General features: G+C 41.8%; 1 protein-coding gene across 4 annotated transcripts in view; it reads right to left on the reverse strand.

The window, feature by feature from the left end:
- Positions 1-277: 277 nt before the first annotated feature.
- SPICE1 (spindle and centriole associated protein 1) overlaps positions 278-23,667 on the reverse strand; it is a 32,911-nt gene continuing 9,521 nt past the window's right edge. For 2 of the 4 annotated variants that reach the window (XM_077822997.1, XM_077823015.1), the window contains exons 6-17: positions 22,284-22,390; positions 19,612-19,754; positions 18,715-18,855; positions 16,477-16,742; positions 12,795-12,926; positions 11,824-11,959; positions 8,659-8,883; positions 6,745-7,211; positions 5,735-5,906; positions 4,572-4,674; positions 3,693-3,780; positions 278-2,303 (exon numbers count right to left, since the gene is read on the reverse strand). In XM_077822997.1, coding sequence (XP_077679123.1) covers positions 2,250-2,303; positions 3,693-3,780; positions 4,572-4,674; positions 5,735-5,906; positions 6,745-7,211; positions 8,659-8,883; positions 11,824-11,959; positions 12,795-12,926; positions 16,477-16,742; positions 18,715-18,855; positions 19,612-19,754; positions 22,284-22,390 — 2,034 coding nt within the window. In that variant the 3' untranslated portion in view covers positions 278-2,249. The remainder of the gene's footprint in view (positions 2,304-3,692; positions 3,781-4,571; positions 4,675-5,734; positions 5,907-6,744; positions 7,212-8,658; positions 8,884-11,823; positions 11,960-12,794; positions 12,927-16,476; positions 16,743-18,714; positions 18,856-19,611; positions 19,755-22,283; positions 22,391-23,667) is intronic. The other 2 variants (XM_077823006.1, XM_077823023.1) reach the window with 2 other exon arrangements.

Here is a 23,667-nt window from a genome sequence, read left to right on the forward strand (position 1 = left end):
CTATGGAATATCTCCCTCCCCCCAAAAATGTACCCAGCAACAATTAAAAAAAGGGAAAAAACATTTCTCCATTCTCTTAAAACTCAAACAGTTAAAGGATTTTGCTTGTACTGTGCACTCAGGCAGGATTTTTTGTGTGGAGACACCAAGCATGGAAAACTTCAGCCCCAAGAAGTTAAAAAAAAGTCTGAAAACTGGGGCTTATCACAGAAACTATTTTTCATTCTTTACTATAGAGGTTGCTACAGTTACATAACAAAATGAAGAGCTATGCACATCCTCTGATTATTGGATTTTATTTACAGTTTATCATTAAAATTAAAGATTGATACATAAAATATCAAATAAACCTGTACAAGATCACAGCCCCTGGATTATACATTCTCACAGGACTCAAAATAATTTAACATAGCTGCACCAGCACTTGGGTATAGTACTCCATGTAGTTCATTACTGTATCAGAGACCAAGGGCCTGGAGGTAAAAGTTACAACCTGAATTAGACATTTTAAAATTTACCATAAATGTCTTCCTAAAACAAGGAATCTTCAAGTCTGGAAGTCATAACTGATGGGTTAGCCATGCTCCAAGACCAGAGGCAGCTAATGCCCTCAGATTTTTTTGAACTGATCCCTCTATAAAACACATTGCAGCCCTAGTTGAGAAGTGTTCGTAGCTTTTAAATCCTAGAAACATTCAAAACGTGTATAAGGAGGGAAATGCCAGAACAGAGGATTCCCTGTTAGGAGGGGAGATTTATAGTATTTTTAAATAGTCTATTCCCTATATACAGCAAATCCTCCATTTTTACATCATACCAGATGGGAGTAGCAATCAGTCCACCTAGAACAGAGGAAGGATGAGCAGAATTAAGAGCAGAGGATCATCTCATAAAATACTCAAAAAATAAAATTCTTTCCATCTTAAGAAATTGAAATGGATCTATGGAACATGCTGAGACCTGAAGGGCTTATACCTGTCTTATAATATAGTTCTATATTGAATAGATGTTTGAAAATATACAAAGACGTGACATGCTAGCTTACGACACAAAGCACCAGATTTTAGGACTTTGTCATGACTAAACAGCATTTAATTGCCCGGCCCACCTAGGAGATGGAAAATAAGGTACTAGAAATGAAAAAGTTAGAGGGTGACAAAGAGATGAACTATGGAGCAATCCAGTCGCTCACCTGGATGCCCTAAAGTATTAAGAAATTTCTCACATTGAGGAAGGAGCACCTAATTACCACAACATGGGTGGGAGGGCAGGTAAAGGAGAGAAACTAAACCAGAAAGGATCCATTTATATTAACTTAGGGAAAACAGAATGTATGCCATCTGATCAGGCCCTATATTGTAAGTCAGTGGCAGCCTTTGGTCATTAAATCAATCAAAAAACCATATAAAATGGTGAGGGTTATAGCAGAATCTGGAAAAAGGAAGGTATTCTTTCCTTTAAACATATCCCCACATGTAAGCGAAAATCCTGCTCAGCCCCAGAGCTCAGAACAGGGCTGCACAAAAGAGCTGCTCACTGTGGCACAGAAGCAGTAAGACTGGAGTTGTGATGTGAGGCTGGGGGATAGTTTGGAAGCCAAAAGTCAAAACAGTAGCTGCCTCTGTGGTGTTGTAGACATGACTAACCCATTCGTCATGACTTTCAGACAAGAGCATTCTCTTTGTACAAGAAGATAGCTTCCATAAACCAGTCACCACACTCGAAGCATAAGGAACTGGTTTATTTCTGAGGCAAGTCCTTCAGAGTGACTCCACAAATTGATTCACCAATGGTATTCCAAACTGTTCCGTAACACACACAGCTCGTCAACTGGATTGGCCTATTTATTTCCTTATCTTGTGCTGACATGTATCTGAGCTGGTGCATGAAAAAATGGTCTCTTCTCCAGAAGCCCCTTTCTTCAGCATGTCTAATGTTGGCAGAAGCATTATTGAGGTATAGAAATGGGCTAAAATCAGCCTCAATTTAGGTCCTCTTCATCCAATAGGGACTGGACTGTTACATTCCATTCCCACCTTTTGTGTCCCACTCTCCAGGCTATAATTGCAAATGCATTAATCTGAAGGAGAGCATAAACATAATAAGCTTATGGACCTCTGTATACTAGTGGCACTGACAAGTAGGCACTCAGAGTTAAAATTCACGTTTTGGGGAGAGGGACTACAGAAACCTATCGGTGGGTCACAAAAAAATAAATATAAAATAGAGTCTATGCCATTCAGCTTCAGTTACATGATATGCATTGATAGTGCAAACCAGCCTTCTTCTCTTTGCCTCTCCACCTGTGGGACAGAGGGGTAGGAAGAGGAACTGAAGTGAGATTCGTACAGTCCTTTCACTCCCACAAGCTTACCAGTTATTACCAGCTTCTACAGATCCTCTAGCTTCCCACTATATGACTACTACTATGATAACTTCTCTTTCTGCTATCAGCACTATGACATCTCCCAAAAATACAAATGCTGATCAGACAATGGCCCAGCAGATAGTGTTACTCTAGAGTGTTCCTTTTCTTCCTGTTAAACAAGGAAGCTTTGAAGGAAATCTCACCCTCAGCAGGATGCTGGAAATCTAGATTGACCATTTTTCTTTAAGTTTGGAAAAAAATTTAACATTCGTTAAATGAGAGTTACTGACAGCACGAGACTAATGCCATGGACAGGCCAAGTAGGTTCTGTGCAAGCTTGCCAGCCTCCCAACCCCGCCTATGGCTCTTACAAATGTATCTCAATCTTTACTTGAAACCCTGTTTGCTTTTTCAGTCAATGGTTGTTTCTAGTCAGACTAAAAAGAAAAGGAGTACTTGTGGCACCTTAGAGACTAACAAATTTATTAGAGCATAAGCTTTTGTGAGCTACAGCTCACTTCACATCGGATGCATCCGATGAAGTGAGCTGTAGCTCACGAAAGCTTATGCACTAATAAATTTGTTAGTCTCTAAGGTGCCACAAGTACTCCTGTTCTTTTTATGGATACAGACTAACACAGCTGCTACTCTGAAATCTAGTCAGACTGTCATAGGTACCAAATTCTGTGGTGGTTGGATAATGTGCACAAATGTCCACTGGGAGAGTACAGTCCTAGCGTTACAGGAGAACTTCAGAGTTACGAACACGTCAGGAATGGAGGATGTTTGTAACTCTGAACAAGCTATGGTCGTTCTTTCAAAAGTTTACAACTGAACATTGACTAATACAGCTTTGAAACTTTACTAAAAAAAAAATAAAGGGAAAGCAGCATTTTTCTTCTGCACAGTAGTTTACATTTAACACAGTACTGTACTGTACTTGCTTTTCTTTGTTTCCGCTGCTGCCTGATTGCGTACTTCCAGTTCCAAATGAGGTGTGTGGTTGACTGGTCAGTTCATAACTCTGAGGTTCTACTGTACTTCATTTGTATCTTGTAGTGCTTTAACCCAAGTCTCTAGAGGCAAGTGACTAGTTACATTAACACACTGCAAGAGTGTCCCCTGCATGCTGCCCCGATTCGGATTTCTGTTCTTAATCAGAGTAGCTTTTTACTTCAGTTGATTTACTCTGGACTGACACTGGTATAAACAGAGCAGAATCCATCCCAGTATGTGTCTAGAATCCTCAATACATATGTAGAACACAGCAGTGAAAGCCCATAGCTGAAGAGAATGCTAACATGCAGCCTTATTTAAGTCGTACCTTTGTCCTCTGATTGACAGGTGTCAATTTCATACTTCCCGAAGTGGTACTTAATGGAGAACAAGTCTTGCTAGAGGCACCCGTAGATCTATACGCATGTGAGGTGAGGTGGAAAAGAGAAGGAGGAAGCGAACACTAATACAAGATCAGAGACATGTGCCTGGTATCTACATCAACAGCCTCCAACAAACCACTTAAATCTTTGTCACAAGCAGCACTGTTATGCCAACTGCAAGTATTGAAAAGTTACTGAAATGGAAACATCCTCCTTTGTTATAATGAGGGGGAAAATCTTCATCTCTAACCCAAACAACTAAATTCCAGGGTTTTTTTGTTTTTAAAGTATTACCCAATTTCGTTGTCACAAGAGCTTCACTGCCCACTCTTACACCACACTGCCTGCTTGCCATATTAATTCCTCGGGGCTGGTCTATACTACAGAGCTAGGCTGTGAAAAATTTCATGCCCTGTGCAATGTATTAAGTTAAACTAAGCCCCAGTGTAGGCACTACGAGGTCAATGGAAGATTTTTTCCATTGACGTAGCTACCACCTCTTGCAGAGGTGGATTTCCTACAGTGACAGAAGAACCCCTTCAGTCGCTATAGTAGGTAAGAGTTAACAAGCTACACCTGCCACAAAGAGTCAGCAGGGATCAGTCAATCTCCCAAGAGGATTCCAACACTTGCTAACAGGGTGAGCTCAACAGAAGACACTTGCTACCCTGTTACAGTCCATTTCCAATCTCTACAGATTAGACTGTAATGAAACCATAGAATGCCAATCATACCTGGGAGAATATGGTAATTTAACACAGTAGGAAAAACTCTCCCACCATTTGTTTGTCACCCACTCAAACAATCTAATTAGTTGGTTTTACCTTCTTACACTGGCCCCACTCGCAGGGGAAGGAGTATCTCCTTTGGAGTGGTCCATAGTTTCTGCCACTGGAACAGACACCTCAATTGTCCTCTTTTCATTTTCTAGAGAGTAAGGGAATATTGCTCAATTCTGGTGAAGGTGCAGTAACCCCTCCATGCATGAATTATTTAGTATCTTTCATTTCTGTCTGTTTTATGTTTTTACTTCTCCATTTTCTTAGTTTACTATTTGTATTAATATTGCAATGGCACTGACAGACTCTAATCAGGGATCAGGATCCCATTGTGCTAGGCACTGTTCCCCCCCCCCCCCACACACCCTTTGAGTTCTAGCCTTTATGGTTTTTCAGTGGTTTGTTACCTAATGGCGTTTTCCCCTTCCTCAGTTTGCTTGCCATTTCACTTCAAGAAAGGATTAAGTTGTCCTAAGTCTGCAGGACAGTTTAAAAAAAAAAAAGCATGGTAGCTAATCCATGGAGCTTGAACTAGCAGGGAAGAATAAATTCTGCACTGACTATTCTCTAGTGTGCCATACAGTTTAATCATCTCAGAGGATCCTGCAGGTCCTCAGCAAGGAACCAGACCTAAGGGGAGAGACGTCTCAAAAGGCAGATAGCCCTGGGACACGACTAAGAATCAGATGACCAAATTACTGAGTGGGATTTTTAATGAGAAATTTGAAATAAAATATTGGACTTTTCACTCAGAGAAGCTCTGCAAAAAGGAGGCCTCGTCAAGCTGCTTCCCACTGTGGAAGCAGAACGAGGGGAGGGGAGGCATTCCCTTGCTGCCCACGACTGACAAGTCTAGTTCTGCGCCCAAACTGTAAGCAGGCTAACAAACTCATTGTAGTGGCTCTATGGACATTAGCATGATGAAGAGTGAATACAGCAGGCAATGACACAACTGCAGCAATTAGTTACATATAAAAGTAACTTTAGGAAAACGTTAGCTGATGTATTTTTACCTGTCTTAATGAAATTTAGTAGCTGTAAACAAGGAGAGCCTACACCACATGACCAAACAGCTTTCAGTGGATTGTCAGCAAGTGCACTGTTGACTACACTGTTTGGGAATTGCTGATTTAGTCAACTGAAGGTAGTAGGTACAAAGGTAAATACCTTACTGTAGAGAAAAAAAGGAAAAAAAAGGGACTACATACCAGTCCAATTTATGGGGGGAGGTAAAATAGGCGATACTGGTGGAGAGATAGGGTTGACAGTGGCCAATTTTTGCTGGTCTATCAGCTGTAGCAGTTTACCACGGGCTTCTGCACTTTGGCGGTTCAGCTCTGTTATTCGTTCCTCCAAGCTCTTTGATACTTCTGGCAAAGTCTAACACAAATCATTACAAACAAAATAAATTTGGAAGTTTCAAACTTATATAAATGAGAGAGAGAGAGAAACCACAAACACAGAGTGCAAACTGAGGGTAATATGACCATTCTGATGTACTACAGTTCTATACCCGCTTCACACAGCTGTAAATAACTAGACACTGTGTAAGACAATGGATACTTAAGCCCTTAGGCTACAGCTACACAAGGAAAATTAGGACCCCTAGTTCACCAGCAATGCAGCTCCACTGATGGTAACACGAGTCAAGGCTGTAGTGGAGGCAGGCTTCAGGTGTGTGTGTTCTCTATTGCTACTCAAAGCAGTGGCCTGTCTACACTAACCAGCAGTGCAGCTCAATTCCAGGTCCCAATTTTCCTAGTGTAAACAAAGGCCTCTCTTTCCCACAAACATTAAGGCTAAGCCAATCTGGCTTACATGCAACAAGAGAGTAAGGCTTTTTAAGTCTGCCATGCATCCTTCACTCGCCAGCACGCAGACAGCATTGACTTCCACCTTCCAAAAGGCTGCTTGCATTGTTATCATGGCCTCACATGAGGAACTGCAGTTGCAATCTCCAGTTAAAGGAAAATTGGAAGATGAGGGAGTCAAGCTAGCTCAAAGACAGGATGAGGTTTAAAAAAAAAAAAAAAAAAAAAAGAGAGAGACCTCCCCATACACAAACAAGTTCTTTTACTCGCCCCCTTACAGTGCCAGAGAGAGAGACCCAAACCTGATACCCCAAAAAAAAAAAAAAAAAAAAAAAATCAATACTTTGTGGGAAATGGAGATGGGGGATGAAGGACAACCCAATTTTTACCTTCTCTTACGTTCTTACCTGTCCCTGCATGGCTGATCCTAAACTAGTGTTCATATTTTGCATTGTAATTGGCTGATGCAGGCCATCCCCTGCCTCTTGAGAGCGATCTCTGAATTTGCTCAGCTGAGCTTTGATAACAGAGTTCTGCAGTGTCAGCTCAGCTATCTGTCCTAACAGATCATTGCTTTGAGTGTGCTCCTCAGGTGCACTGGGCTTCTGCTCCTCCCCAGAGCCAGCAATGGCCCATCTGTCCATTGGGGACAAGGTGCTTCTCCCTTGCTGACCATCTGACAGTAAAGAACTCTCCAAGTCTTTGTGTATGGGAGGAATTTGCCACCTCTGGGTGAGGAGACGATTCTCTTCATTTGTGTTCTGAGTTCCTGCAGAGGAAGGTGAGCTCTTTTGCCAGTTTGGCTCTCTCTCAGTGGTTTCCATAGATGGAGAGATGTGGGATGCAGGATATGTTTGAACTGTCTTCTTCAATGCTACAGACAAAGAGTAAAGGAACAGCAAACAAGCGGTCTTCAACATGGGGAGTGACTGTGCAGTACTAACCTAATGGAGCTAAGTCACAGAGAAGGGCTTGAACTGTAACACTCAACGAAGGATGGGGACGTGGATAGTTTTCTATTCAGGGTACACCATTGGCTCATGTTCCCCAAAAGAGGTCACTGCAAGTATTTTAACAATTACAATAGAACCGCAGAGTTACAAGCACCAGAGTTATGAACTGACCGGTAGAACCAGAAGTACGCAATCAGGCAGCAGCAGAGACAATCCCCTGCCCCCCAAACAACAAAAAACAAATACAGTACAGTACTGTGTTAAATGTAAGCTATTAAAAATGAAGAGAAAATTTAAAAAAAGATTTGACAAGATAAGGAAATTGTTTCTGTGCTTGTTTCATTTAAATTAAGATGGTTAAAAGCAGCATTTTTCTTCTGCATTTCAAAGCTGTATTAAGTCAATGTTCAGTGGTAAACTTTTGAAAGAACCACCATAATAGTTTGTTCAGAGTTATGAACAACTTCCATTTCTGAGACATTTGTAACTCTGAGGTTCTACTGTACTTGGATTTAAAGCTAGCAGAGGGGAATGGGCTGAAGAGCCAAGGAAGAGAGGAGCTGAACTTTTCAGTTTGCAATATCAGTTGGAAACTTTGAAATAAACATTTATTTTGTGGCTGAGTAAGTCCTCCATTTTATAAAGATTGATCTCTAGTTATTTTCTGCTTTGTTACAGCCCAGAATCAACATCAGAGGAAATATGCAAAATGCTGAAAATAGCGCATGTGAGTTACCCGCTGCTAAGCCAGCGCAGTTTGTCTTTTCCCAAATTACAGCATTTGAGTACAGAGCGACTTCTCTCAGAATTTGGAAGTAAATCTGTAGTTTAGGAGTTAACATTTTTTAAAACAGGTTTTTTAAGAAATTTAACATCTAATGACAGACCATTTATCACCCCTAATAACAATATAGTGCAAACTCTTCAGACTTCCGATATGGTTAAAAACTTACTGAAACCTTGTACATAGGCTACATTTAAAAATTATTTTGGAGGATTAATAGTCATTTTATTTCTGTCATGCTTTGTAACTGAAAGTTTACTCGTCAGCAGGGGCTGCAGAAATTGAGAGTCAGCAGTCGACAGAAAGACAAGCAAACAGGAGAGGGCAGAAACAGCTCCAGCTGCAGAGGCAAGAGACCTGGTTTCTGATGCCAGGCAGCTTCTAATGGTGCCAGGCACCTAGTTGCCCCAACTGAACTTGCATAGAAGGGCTGCCTCCAAAAAAAACACGTGGGCAAGGCCAAATCCTGGTGGAAGTTCATTCAACAAAGAATTACTATTTGAAAGAGGGAGCACAATATATTTGACACCATATGTGAAGGATAATGATCTCATTCTGTCCAAAGACACAGATCACCATCTCACCATTCTGAAAAGGAGGGAATTCCTGGATACTCTTCTGTCTAGGTGGAGATAACAATACAGCTGGCTGGAACACATGAGCTGGCAAACTGCTGCCTGCCACTACAGCATCTGGGGGACTTGACCACTGATGAAGTTTCACAGGCAGCTCCTCCTGTGAGAATACAAGTGTGTTTTCCCTTCTGAAAAGATTGGTCCTGGGCACAGTAGAGTATAATACAGGCTTCTCTGAAGACGACAGACAAGGCAAGAATTGGGGGCATTAGAAACAAAATATTTTAGTACATGAGCAACAGAAAAATAAATTCCTATCAAGATAGGTCCTGCATTCAGACAACTGAAAACGTGGTGGAGGGGGGGAGAGGAGAAGAGGGGGAATTTACCTAATAGTATTTTACCTTTGATGAAGAGCACACTCGGAAAGGATATAAAACCTTAATATATCCAACGTAACCTTCTTTCTGTATTTCTGAAATTGCTTTCCATCTCCAAGATGGAAATTAAACTTCAGTGATCAGATTGTAGAACACCCCATAAGAGACTGTCACCAAGCATGCGACTCGTCAGTTGTTCAGAATGCACACGAATATGCATCTGACGCTTCATTGTAAAGTGGGCTGGTTGACAGAAATTTAGCTGTTACCACTCTATTTCCAGTCATTCTGTGTCGTATACCCTCCTTTTAAATCCACTCTCTAACTAGTATGCACATAGCCATCTAAACCATGGCTACCATTCTCATCTAACTGCTTGCCTATGACTGGTTTGTGTACACGTCGCCATCTGTTTTGGACATGCCAGGGAAGCACAAAATGAAAAACATGACTGCATTGTTACAGTTGGTTGTGAGATCATACTTAGTTGGAGTACACGCGCACACACACACCCACTCCCCTTAGCCCCCATTTGTGTGACCTTATATCTGGATTTCCCCTTAACAGCTTTGTTCAGGGCATTAATGCCTGAAAGGGAAAACCGTAGGAGGGATAAAGCAGGACACGGCTGATCACAGAACTGAATGGCTGCATAACAGCGCTCTTAAAGGTAAAGAGCCAAAAGGGAACTGGTCTGTCAGAGGCATTGCGTACAGTTTGTAGCAGATGTTACTAACTAATGTCAGATTATGGGGAGTCTACTGCTCAGAATCACTGTTCCTCAGTAACCTTAACAAGGAATGAGAAAATCCTTCTTTATGTTTTCTCCAAGTAGAAGTATCCTTCCAGAGCTTCTTTCCTATGTGTGGAGCCCTGTGTGGATACAAAATTTGTATCTGCATGCAATCTGTGATCCGCAAACGTGGTCCACGGATATAAAATGGATATACACCGATTTGCAGGGCTTTACCCACGTGTCATTTGCCTCCTCAGCACCAGCTCCTCCAACTGACTCATATGAGGCAGTTGGCTTCCCTGATTATCAAATACCTGCTGAAGTAACTAATGAGTTAGCCTCCTCTACTACTGCATCAGAAACACCTGGCTTCAGTGTCTGAACCATCCAGAGAGGAGTCAGAAGGGAATAAGAACTCTCCTTCGTCAGGAGGTACAGAAAGAAACATGCTTTGAAGCTTTGACTCTTTTGAAAGAGTATTTTTGGAAGACATCCCAAAGAGGACAGAGCATTTGGAGGGGTTACTTGTGTTCAAAGAAGGGGAGCTTTGCTCTGAAACCTCTGGAGTTACAGCAGGAGCAGCTATAAGGGCTCTTCCTGAACAGAATCCTCATAGAAAGAGTAAGGAATGGGCCATTAATTGTAATAGAAATGTTTGTGGTATAACCACATCTACAGCATAGGTCCATGGTTGGTTACATGACTGATCCTCACAGTCCAGATCGAGGCTTGGAGCTGCCAGTGAGGTGAAAGAGGGGATGTTAGAGAGCTTATTGCTTCATTCTCCCACTTCCCTGGTCCTTCTCGCATGAACAGAGAGCAACAATACCCGAAGTCCGAAGGTGCAAACAATTCAATGTTTATTGGGGTGAACTTCCAGCAAGCTTAAATCCAAGTTCCTTTTTCCTTATTTTCGAATCCCAACTTACTTCCTGTTTGCCCCTAATTTATATAGTAATATTCTTAGCTATACCTTAACCAATCATTCTACTGAAATTTAACTAACCAATCCTAACATATTGTAACATGATTAGCTAACCAATTATATCCCACCACCTTAATTAGTTTACACCCAGCAAAATTAATTATACAGCAGACAATCACAGAACCAGACAGAGACCATGCCAATAAACAATAGCAAAGTGGGAACTATAATGACAAAACAATACAGAAGTGAGGATTTCACAACTACATCTATAAAGACATAAGGGTTTCCCAGCTGTGTCTATTGATAAGTGAGTTCTTACCAGACAGAAAACTATCAACCTAAATTTCCTTTTACATCTTCTAGGCACTTCCCTTTCTCTGGAGGTGACAGGCATTATCAGGACAGGAGTGTATTCCTAACAGCTCAATAGCACCTCCTTTCAATGTGACTAGTTTGGAATGGGAGGATGTGACCAGTTGCTTCCCAGCTTATGGCTGCCTCTGTTGCTTAGCCAAAGGCCTTAGCCTAAGAACAGGGCCTCAGACTGTCACAGTAAGAGAAGGACCTTACACTGGCAGACAGTGATTTTGATTCTTTCTTTTATACCTCTAATTAGCCAAGTGATAAGAATACACCTAAATTCTTAAAGTACAGGCCTTTGCAGACAGGCCTGAATATCTATATCTTAACAGGGGACCAACCAGAACTGTATAGAAGAGAATATTAAATAAACAAACGAGGACAAGATGCCTGTAAAATCCAAAGGTTAGCAGCCGTGTCTCAGGGCAGAGCGTATGAGATAATAGCTGTTTACTGTGGCACAGAAGCAGACAACAGTTCCCAGGTTTATATGGGAGGTACCTAGAAGACTCAAAGAGGATCCATCAATCAGCCTCGGACTAGATGATTGTGTATGACAATTTACTGCCAAGCATGATAGTTACTATCTGGCATAGTCCCACTGAATTCAATGAGATTACAACAGGTGTCTGCTGGGTCAAGTTCTGGTTTGTGTCAATGATTTCTTGGCAACTATTCCATACTGTCATAGGAGTTGCTTGGAGCTGAGGGCGTTTTCCAAAGTGTCACCTAGGATTCTAAAGTTACTAATGTGCTGAAACGACACCTACCTTGACTGTTGACTGGAACTCCAAAATCTGTTGGACTTCGCCCTCTGTTAGGATCTGTTATAGGGAGGCTTTTGAATGTCTGAGTGAGTGAAATCAACTGTTCATCTGTTACCACCATATATTGCTGAAGCCTTTTCTAAGGGAGGGGAAAAAAACCACATAAACAGAGATCTGTGTTCTAGGGACAAAAATTAGACAGATGTATTATTCCTCTGTTTCCCCACTTAGTGCCAAAGCTTTAATCTGATCCCAGTGAGGTGCCACAAAAAGGCATCTCTGCACTTGTCTCCCCTATTTCTCTCTCCTCTTTTTCCTTCCTGACTAGCCTCATCTTTTATTGATTATCCCCCGAATGCTCCCCATCCTCCTCTTCCTTCTCCAGGTTGCTTTCTCTTATGGCTGCAACTTCCATCCTAATTCACAACAGCTGCAGAGTGACACGGTGAAACTAATAAGACCTCAAGTCAGTTCCACTTCACTGCCCCTCTAGTATTAATATTGTGAAAGCAAAGAGGCAGAGTTTTAAGCATGTAGACTGCACAGTGGGTGTCCATTAAAGTAAGGCTAAGCTGTACTAAAATAAATCTTCTGTTAAAGTTTAAAAGGATTTTCTCAAAAAACGTTTCTCATTACTCCTTTTAATGGATAGGAATTTGGAGCTTGTTGAAGTGAGGAGAATATACCACTACTTAGAATGAGGCACAGAGGGTTGGCATTACACTTCCACAAACCCCTCTATCACAACGCCCCCGCTATTACGTTCCTCGTCTCTTTAACTATCATATTTTCAATGCCGATTTGTAGCGCCGTCCCTTGCTGATAAAGTCCTTTGCCCCCTATGCTGCTCTGCCAATGCACGTCAACTCAGACACATCACTCTAGAGATAAAGAGCCTGCTTAAATCTTTCACTGCATTAACTCCTGCCTTGGGCTTCATAGGGTGTCAAAGGAAAGGCTCAACATCTTTGTACCTGTATGGCAGCATTTTCTTCTCTGACCAGAAGGATTTCAGTTGTCAGAGCATCAATCAGTGCTCTGTGTTCATTCAGCACCCCCTCAAGCTGCTGCCTCATCGCTGCTTCCTGACGCAGCTGCATCTCACTCTGGGGGGTGGGGGATGAAAAACACAATCAATCATCAATAGAGGTTCATGTTTACAAGAGGGAGTAACTCCAAACCTTGCTATCAAGTTAACATAGAAATACAGCTTTTGCTACCAGCTTTAAGGTGATGTCAGTGTTACCATTGCAATCCTGTTTTATTGCACATACAAACTGATACTCTGCTTGATTTGTGTTATTGTCCCTTTCCCACTCTCCCATGATGGCACAGGAGTAGGGAAGACCTTTCAAACTCCTATGCTTCTTTCTTCACAGCCTTTACGAAAGAGACATAACCCGCTCTTGGTGAAGCATTCTCATTCTACTCAGACTTCAACTCCATACTATAGGATTACACACAGAAGACAATGTAGTTAAGGGTGCTGGACAGTGCTCTGTGCTGCTCATGTCTGGCTTGATCTTCCTGGCCATTCTGGTGAAGAGAGGTCAGACCAATTGAAGGAGAAGGCATCTGTTCTCCAGTATTGTTTCTACCAGGGCTGGGAGCAGAAGAGATCGGATTTTTTCCCCCCTTGTTGGAGGCAAAACAGGTCTATTTAGAAAATGCCCTTTTAGAGGGACATTAAACAGAGGATATTGTTGTTCAGATCCCACTCCCCTGAGATCGACAGTTTGTAAATTGCTCTTATCCTTTAACATAAGATAATGCAATGGAGAGACATTTCCTCTCTGTCCAGGGAGAATTCTAGATGCTTCCTCTCACTAGCAATGAGGAGCTGAGAGTCCTGCCTTGCCTGCTGACGTAGACCACTGCCATCTTGTCGTCAGTGGTGGTCAAGAGAGGGGAGAGGTGTTTCAGGACTTTAGTGATGGCACTGATCTCCAGCCAGCTGATGCGCCTCCTGGATTCTGCTGAAGATCATTTGCCCAGCTATAAGTGTGACAGCACGAAGGCTGATACAGGGGTCAATGATACTTATCACTGCTGGATCTGAAAGAGGTTTTCCTTGAGTTTTGTATATTATGCTACCACTGTAGGACACCAGCATTGATGACATGAGATACAGAGGACTACACGTGGAATCCTCACTGTGATTTCCCATGGAGAAAACGAGAGCCTGGAGAGGTCGTGTGTGGAGAAAGATCCACTGGACTGTGACTGTGCTAGACACATCAGATCAAGCAGATAGAGTGCTCCTCCAAGTGGTTATCTGTGAGTTATGAACAAGACGATCTACATCCTTTATTCTGAGGATGCACAATCGGGGCCCCAAATGCTGGAGATCCTGAGAAGTGTTGGGGAGCTCTTTTCCAGGTTAAAGACAAAAGCTGCGCCTCTGCGGAGCTTGAATTACCCAACTGAGCATCTCAGATGGCTTCTGCTGGCACTCAGACTCAATGAGAATGTCACCTGTATAGTAGTAAATGTAAATCCTCTCCTCCCTCAGGGAGGTAATCAGGGCTATCAAAATCTTGGAGAAAAGCTGTGAGGCCAAAGAGGGGGACAAAAGGAGGATCATGTATTGGAAATGATAATTGTCCAGAGTGAAGCACAGATACTGACAGGCAGATGTAAGAGGACATGCTGGTATATCTCCTTTAAGCCTATGGAACACAGGTAAACCACTTTCTGAATCTCTTAAAACTAGGAAGGATAGGTTTTCTAGCCTGACTTGGATGCACCAGACTGTTTGATTGGTTTAGGTATGGACAGAGCCAGGACTGAGCAGAACAATTCCATACTTTTGGGGAACTCAAACCAGTCTGAAATAAGAGCTCTGGGCCCTAGTGGTGTTGGGGGACAGGGTCAGTGACTGCAGCCAAATGTGTCTCCTAGTCTTATGTGCTTTGTTTATGGTGTGCCAGGAGAGGAAGGCTTTTGAAGTGGAGGTAGGGCATACACAGCACAAACCAGTATTGTGGTGTGTCAATGCTCTAATTTTTTTTTGTCCAACAGATCTTTGTGGGCAATAGCATTCACAGGATGAGTGGCTTTGTTTTTTATATATATATATATGTAAAAGCAGTAAGAAGATTTTAGAATTCACTTCAGGACATGACCAAATTTATTCCACTTTTCTTTAGGGATTTTATACAGTTTGGCATAGATCTCAGCAGTAGAGGGTCCCCCCCTTTTCACAGAGCTATTCTGCATTTATTGCCTCCTCCAAAAAGAGAGTTTAGTGTTCGAAATGCAGTGTCTCTTGCTTTTATATTTAGAGGGAACCTTAGCAAAGGCTTCAAGAGACCAGAGTTTCCCTTCCTGCATTACTTATTTTAAGGATAATGTACCAATATCCTATCAGAAGTTCTGGATTCTGAGTCTATATCTCCAGGACAGGAGCCAGAGGAGAATTCACTCTCCACAGAGGAAGAGGAAATAACCTCTCTGGAGGCTCCAAGACCTCTTGGAATGCTCTTTTTCTAGGATGTGTGGCCCATCCCTTGGCAACACCTCGCTGGCTGAACGGGGAGGGAGGTTAGCTAGGCAAATAAGCCAGGGCTGCAGAGTCCTTCCAAGCATAACCCCCATAATAGCTTTAAGGAGAAGACAGTGGACTGTGATAGTCTCATACAGGCAGCATCTCAGTAAGGAACAAGGGTCTCTGGGTGCACAAGCACCACCACCAAGGGGACAGTCCCAAGGGTTACCAGTATCAAATATGGTATGGCTGTATTTGGCTTAGCCACTGCAAAAAGAGCAGGAGACAGCCCCACAAGTCACACAGCTCTGGCTGTATCCCTTTCAATCACAGTTTGACTGCATGGCCCACAGACCATATCTATGGGCTGGACATCACTCAACTCTCTCAAGACCTGAATGGAGACTCACTTCCAATGATGACAGTGACAGATGGTCAGGAATCAATTTCAGCCCAACTTCAGCCCTGCTTGGTCAACAGTATTTTTCAGCTAGGGTGAGGGACCAGCCTCTGCTGTTTGCGATGCAACCTCATCTGTGCCTCAGACACAGGGGTATAGCCTACCCAAATCTTCGCAGTCCAGGCCTAGGTCCAGTGCTCCCAATGAGGGGAGCACAGCACAAGGAAGCAACACAACAGAAAGGAGGACTGTCATCCAAACGCAAGGGTCTAAAAAACCCTGTGCTCAGAGCAGAGCGGTTCACTGTGAAACAAGCAGCAGCTAGGTGCTGTGATGTAGTTCCCAGGCACTTGTGGAGGAACCAGGAAGGGATGGAGATCTTTAGCATATAACTAATTCCAAAGCCCACATACCTAAGACAGATAGACAAAAACCAACTGATTGTGAACAAAGAAACATTTAAACACCCAATATTCTGAATATGCATTTAATTTTTATAGTTTTAGAAAGTGTTCTAAGTGGACTACATCTCTCATTGAAGTAAATGGGAGACCTCCTGCATTTCAGTTCAGTGAACTCCTGCCCGTTTATTAATAATTTTACCTTTTTTAAATTGCACACAATCCTAACAAAACTATTACAGATACTGAGATTGCAAAGTAAATGACTTGGAAGTTAGGAAATGTCTAAGTTAAGGTTGTAAATTAATCTATAATCTTTGTGCTTATTCATTCTAGCTACAGGAGCAGTTCACATAACATCTACTCACCTCCTTGAGGTAGCGCATCAGACGACAGAGTGTGTTCACCAGTGACATGGTGAACCCTGTGAGGCCATGACCGTTTTGCATTCTCTGTACTTCACGGCCTGTCCATCGCTCATATTCCTCCATTTCATGTTCCACTTCATGTATCATGTGATTCAGGACATCCAAGCTAGATTTATTGCCACTTGGGAGTTCGAAGGAAACTGCATTAGCAAGAGAATCATTTCTTCTCTGTTTGGAAGCCATCTGTGCAGTTTGATTTCTTTTCACTGAAAGAGAGACAGAGACATAAAAAAAATACTTTAAATTCCAACTGTGAGTTTAACAATGTTTGTGATTCCAATAAAAAAAACAGACTAATTTTTGTTGAAATAAGCCATGGGAGAAGTACTCTGTTCCAGCACTATAATGGACAAAGGAACATCAAAGATGGATGCATCCTAGTCATTCAGATTAATACAGTTTGTTTCTAAATCCTCAGAAACTGGACTTAACTCTGAGGACCACCCTACTGACTTTCAAGGAGGCAGAGACCACACCTGGTTTACACATATGGTAAATGAACATCAAAATAAAGGCACCAACTCCAGCATTTGTTTATACTTTTATCTTCCTTGGCAGATAATTCAAAACTATTTGTGGGTGAACTCCAACAACCATGGAAATATTCAGCTGATCAATAGCCTTCAGCCCACAAGTACAGGGAAGGACAAATGTACATTGAATTTCTCCTCCTTCAGGCCTCACTTTGGGAACCCCTGGTCTAAATTTCTGCAGAACCAACACTGTGTAGAAGAGTTGACTCTTCTACAAAACCCTAAGTATTGAATACATAGATTGATCACCACCATAGATCTGTGCAATACAGCACAGAAAAAGTTCCAGGGAGTGCATGAGGACAGCCATGTAGAGAGGTACAGGTGAGTTAGCAGGGAAGTGAGTAGCATGAAGGTACCCCATCTACATTCCCCAACCTCCCATGGACCTTTGCTATGCTCCTCAGCAGGAGTCAAAGTTTGATAGACCTGCTCAGGCGCATCTGACCAAGACTTAGCTGTGGGGAAGCAGAGCTGAGGCGTAGTGGGTGGGATGGGACTTGCAGCAGAAAGTGCACCTATAATTAAGCTACTAGCTCCACTCCTGAGGCATCTTCTCTGTCTGACAATCTTCTGAAAAACTACAGGAAGCGAGTCCTCATATGAGCCGGAGTGAAGAAACTGGAATAGAACTGCTGCTGAAGAAGGTTATAACCTCCCAGCATCTCAAAACATATGGATGACACTCCATCCCCAAAAACCCTTAAAACACCCTTGTATGTCCTACATGGCAGCTCCCTCAATTGGCTCCCCACAGTCCTGCTGCCTGGTGGTACCAAAATAGCAGTGGCAATATGAAGCCCTGGCAATGCCACACTGCATCCAGAGCTCGTTCCTCATGACATTGTTGCCTCTTTTGCACAGTGAATCAGTAATAGCACGATGTGGATCCCAGTCCATATGAACTGAGGTATTAACCCATGAAGACTGCACTTCCCCTCTCAGCCACTTCATGCAAATTTATTCAGTTATGTGGAGTAAGTGGAATTATTCTTTATGCACAGAATTGTCAAATTTCATAAGTGTCCAATCCATACAGCATTATGTGACAGACATTTTAGAAGTTGGGAGGGACCTGGGTAGAGAGACTGTTTTGGGTCCTCCCTCCTCTTTTGAAGTCAGAGGCATCTAAAAAAATTCAGACAACATCCAGACCAAATTTCATACAGGAAGAATTTTTAAATGTTTCCTAAAAATTAGTAAGTATTTTCCTAAAACAATTTAAATGAAAATTTCAAATTGTCCCCTGAAGGGCTGTTGTGCCAAATTTGGAGACTAAATTCAACACACAAGATTTCAGTCCTTTATGAGCAGATCACAATGCAACCATAACTATGTAGTCACTACTTCTACCTCTGTAATCTTAGCAAGTACCAGAGCTGAAAGTAAAACTCCAAGCAAAGAGAGAGTGTACTGTAACCAGGGATCACAAGCAGTAAAGAATTCTCCTCTTTCCCTATCAGCTTAAGTACTAAATTGCTACTGTATCTTGACTTTTAACTCCAATAAATGACATTGATGATCAGTACTGTTTAATGAAAATATGGTCTCAACCAGAGCTTTAAGGGACACTGGAGGAAGGCAGATACACTGTCTCAGGTACAAGTTACTTTGGATGAAATATTCATTTTAAAAAGGATCAGACCTTTTGTTGAAACTTGCTTTTGCTTTCTTGGGTTTGGGTTCAGCACTTGTCTCACAGTGTAAGAGGAATCTGAAGTCTGCTCTTCATCTTCATTCTGAAGCCTTGAATGGACTCTCTGGACTACTCTGGTAGCATTGAGGGCTGATTAAAAACAAAAAAAACAAATCACACATACGAGCCCACTCACACAACTTTAAGTGATTAACTGTAAAATATTTCATCCAATGCACTAAATGTCTCCACAACAACTATGTGGATGAAACCAGACAATCACTACACTCACAAATGAACTCACACAGCAAAATGATGAGACAAAAACACCGTATCACCCGTGGGCAAACACTTTTCACAAAACAAATCACTCCATATCTGACCTCTCAGTCCTCATCCTCAAAGGAAACCTGCACAACAACTTCAAAAGATGAGCCTGGAAGCTTAAATTCATAACTTTGCGAGACACTAAAAATAATGGACTTAATAAAGACACTGGATTTACGATTTATTCCCACAACAATCTCTCACACACTAACCCCCCTTTTTTGTCCTATGATTGGAGAGATGTTAACAGGTCACTTCACTTAGAATAAGTGTTAACTACTGATGCTAAACCATCTGTTCCACCTTGTATTTAGTTGTGACACGGAGTACATTTACCAGACTGAAGAAGAGTGCTGTCTCGCTCAAAAGCTCGTCTCCCTCACCAACAGAAATAAAAGATCTCTCACCCACCCTGTCTCTATTTATAAACACAATCAAACTGCCTGTGCCTTACTCCGCTAACCCAACTCAGATTTCTGAAACTCTATTCCTGTCCCTTCTCTCCACTAAGATTATTCTGAGTAAGATGCTGTTAGCAGCCTATGTCCTTTGAGAGTTAATGTTCTAGCACAGCCAAACCTGCACCTCCTGACAATGGCAAAGCAGTTGTTGGAGTCACAGCTACATTTGCTTTCTGTGATGGGGTAGGAGTTCTCAGTTGCTTCTCAGCCCGTAGCTGGGAAGTCCCGGCAGCGTTTTCTTCTTTCAGTAAGTGGAGTAGCCTATATATAAGCATAAGAGAGAGAGTACAAGGTACACTGAAATCTGAAATGACAATGCTTACAGCTAATCTTTACCATCTATCCATAAAAAGCCTCTCAAAAAGTCTTTACTCCTGGGGGAATTCTGTGCCACTGCACACGTGCAGAATTAACATCCACTGCAGAGTTCTTTGCTTCCCTAGAGAAAAATGATTTTCTGACAGAGAATCAAAACGAAGCCACAAGAATGCCCTCAGGAGTAAAAAGTACTTAAAATTGCTCAAACAAATTCCCCATTAATGCAAAGCCTCAAATTCCTAGAAAGGAGTTAAATCCTTCCCCACTCTATTTTAGTTATACAAGTACTCCTCCACTGTAACCAACACAAGGCTGGTCTACATTATGAAGGTTATAGTGGCATAGCTACACAGCTGTAACCCCGTAGTGTAGATGCACACTACAATGACAGAAAGGGTTCTTCTGTCACTATAGTAACTCCACCTTCCCAAGTGATGGTAGCTAGGTTGACGGATGAATGCTTCTGTTGATTTAGCTGCATCTACACCAATGTTTTAGGCTGGTGTAGTTGCGGCACTCAGGAGTGTGGATTTTTCCCATTCCTGAGTGCTTTAGCTATGCCAAGCTAAGCTTTAACCTTAGAGCAGGCCATGACATGACATTTGACATTTCCTCCAACGAAACCAGCAAGTGTGCTACTTTAAAAACTCCAACACAACAGCCGTCAAACCCAATGCTACTTTCCTCAATCAACTCAAATACACATTGCTATAGTTGCAAACCAACATGGCCAAATGTAATAAAATTCTATATAAAAATTTCATTCACAATATAAGTTGCTGAAGTCAATACAACACTGATGGAGAACCACAATCAAGGAAACAAAAAAGGTACGTCTATACGAACCTACATCCACCAGACATCCATACTAATCCACCAACACATACAGCAGACCGTCAAACAACGCACACCACTACCCACAATCACTCAAACATCGTAAATACTAGCCAACCTTATTACTGAGCACATACCTTGTACAATGAAACAAATACATGATCTACCCCTTATAGCACTCACAAGACAATCTTCTAACCTCCAGTTATTCAACACATAAGTACATACGCATATGTTTCTGAGAGAGAGAGAGAGAGATCACTACTGAGAGTTAAAACACAAATAATGGAGGTTGTGATGATGAATGGTGTATATGGAGGATATGATGATATGTTAGCTGCAGTGAGCACATGTTTGCATAAGTTAGGTATGATAGCAATATGCTTAACTTCTTTTCCAGGATTTTGAGTTTTGCATGAGTGGTTAACTCTTCAGTGCAAGAGTTCTGGTCTTTGTCTGGCACATGCAAAAAAAAGATGAGGTCTGCTATGATCTCTTATCTCCCCTGTTCTTCTTTCCTCCACCTCCAACTTTTTCACCTCTATGACTAAGACTGAGGCTTCTGACGCACTTTCTATCTCTAATACAGCCATCTGTGCCAATGACCCCATTCCCTCCCAACTCCTGATCTCTCTCAGTCCTTTCCTCTACAGATACAAACATGCTGTAGTCATCATCCTCCACCCCCAAAAGACAACCCCCAAATTTCAACTGCCTCTGACTACTACCCCTCCCTTCTATCCTTCACATGAGGTAACAGTACATACCATATGAAACTGTTACCTCAAGTTCCAAACTCCATCCTTGATCCCCCGCAATCTTCCTTCTAGCCTCTTCACTACAGTGAAACAGCTCTTAAAGTCTAACAGACTCTTCTTAGCCAAGTCCAAAGATCTCTACTCCATCCTCATCATTCTTGACATTTCCTCTGCTTCTGACATGGTTGATCACACCTTTCCTCTTTATATATTATCTGTTCTGGACTCACAGTGCAGTTCTCTTCTGATTCTCCTATTTGATCATGCCTGCCATGTCTGTCAACAGGTCCTTCTCTTCCAATCTCTTGCAGTCCACTGGGGTCCCACAGAGTCCTGTTCTTAGCCTGCCCTCTTTTCCCTTTACACACTCTCCTCGCTGGGTCCTCTTAATTGCTATTAAGGTTTCAACTACCAATCCAATTCCACAAGTCAACCTATTATTTGTACTGAGATAGTGCCTAGAGGTCCAAATCAGGAATGGGAGCCCACTGCACTCTGCACTGTCCATACAACTGAAAGAAGACCCCTGTCCCCAAGTAGCTTACAATGCAAATATGAGACAGTGGGGTGGGGGAGGTAGGAGAACACAAGGTAACAATGAGACTATTATGGTAACTGTAATAAATATCAGTCACAGCTCACCAAGTGCTCAGTCACTGCCAAGTGTTTTGTAGGCATCATGGGAGAGGTGAGTTTTAAGGAGAGATGTGAAGGAGGATATATCATAATAGCTTTGTGGATATTTATGGGGAGCAACTCCTGTGCATAAGAGATAGCGATGGGAGAAAGCACAAAGGTGTTTGGACATCTGATAGTGCTATTAAAATACTATGGACAAGAAACCTTACGATAGTGGACTGAGACAGAAACACACACTGACCTGTTTGTGTCAATGTTGGACTTGAAGTGCAAAGACACATCCTGTTCATTCACACTGCCCTCTGACTGACAGTTGGAGGAACCTTCCCCTTCTACTTCATTGAGAGCCTGTCTCAGAAAAACACAAGACATCTCAAAAGTTACATGACAGCAATTTAAACCCACCCTTCAGAAAGGAAAAAAATAAAGTAGTTGTTTTCTGGGAAGTGTTTCCAGTGAAGTCTCTGTATTGTAGTTCCCCACCTCTAAAATATGGACAAAAATAATCGCATCTTACAGAGAAGACAGGAAATAAATTCATTAAAGTTTGTGAAGCACTGGGATACTACAGTGATGAGTACTCTAGAAAAGACCACAGGAAATGAATACTTCAGTATTCAATGCTTTGTTTGGTTGTGTACAGTAAGGCAAGGGCAACACAATGACTGAGGGTAAAAAATATTGAACAGCTGCCTCATTTCCTTAGTAGTGGCCTTTCTAGCCATCAAATGAGACAGGGATATTGTGGAAAAAACATAACATATGGTCATGTAATTAAGTGGAAAAATTAATACTGCCACAACAACTAAATTCTAGTATTTCTTAAGTTTTGAAAGATTCACTTTGCAATCTAAACAACATTCTTTTAATGTAGGTTACATATAAAAACCCACACATAAATTGCATTTCCAGCACATGCATAAAAAAAGTGACGTAATGCAATGAAAAGGGCGATATTTCATTGTGCACATAACTTAGGAAAGTCAATTCAGAATTAAGATCTCCTGCAGTAACCAGAATTTTGCCCTATGTATGCTGTACAACAGGATCTTTGGGCAGGATTTTCAAAAGAGCAGAAGAGTTGGACACCCAAATCTCACTGAAATTCAATGGTGATTGGGCACTGCCTCCCTTAGCTTCCTCTGGAAAGCCCAGACTTTCAACCTATCATACAACTCACATGCAGCGATACAATATGCTACATAGATAAATCCTAGGCCACAGCAAAAAATGCAAATAATGAATGCCTTCATTTAAAAAGAACCCAGTCTGACTGGCAGAGCAGTCCTGAATTCAGTTTAGGATATTATGTATTTGTGCAAGGTGCTACGGCGTAAATATTAGTACAGAATCATAACAGGAAGATTACACTTATGGTAGATATGACACTTTCATGCCAAGACCCTATTTTCTGTCATTTGTAACTTTTCAGAAAAGTAGCCCTTTGGGATGAAGTCTCTTATCCTTGTTCTCACCGTCAAGTTAATATTTTTGGTATGATTTCAGATATCAGTTATCTGAGGGGGGAAAAGCACATTAAAAGTTATTCAAATTTTTCTTGTCTAAAGCAAAAATGATTTTGTTTTAAAAGTTCAAACTTGCAATTTATGCAGGTTCTGCTATGG

Source organism: Eretmochelys imbricata, chromosome 1 (assembly GCF_965152235.1).
Source record: "Eretmochelys imbricata isolate rEreImb1 chromosome 1, rEreImb1.hap1, whole genome shotgun sequence".
Classification (NCBI taxonomy): domain Eukaryota; kingdom Metazoa; phylum Chordata; order Testudines; family Cheloniidae; genus Eretmochelys; species Eretmochelys imbricata.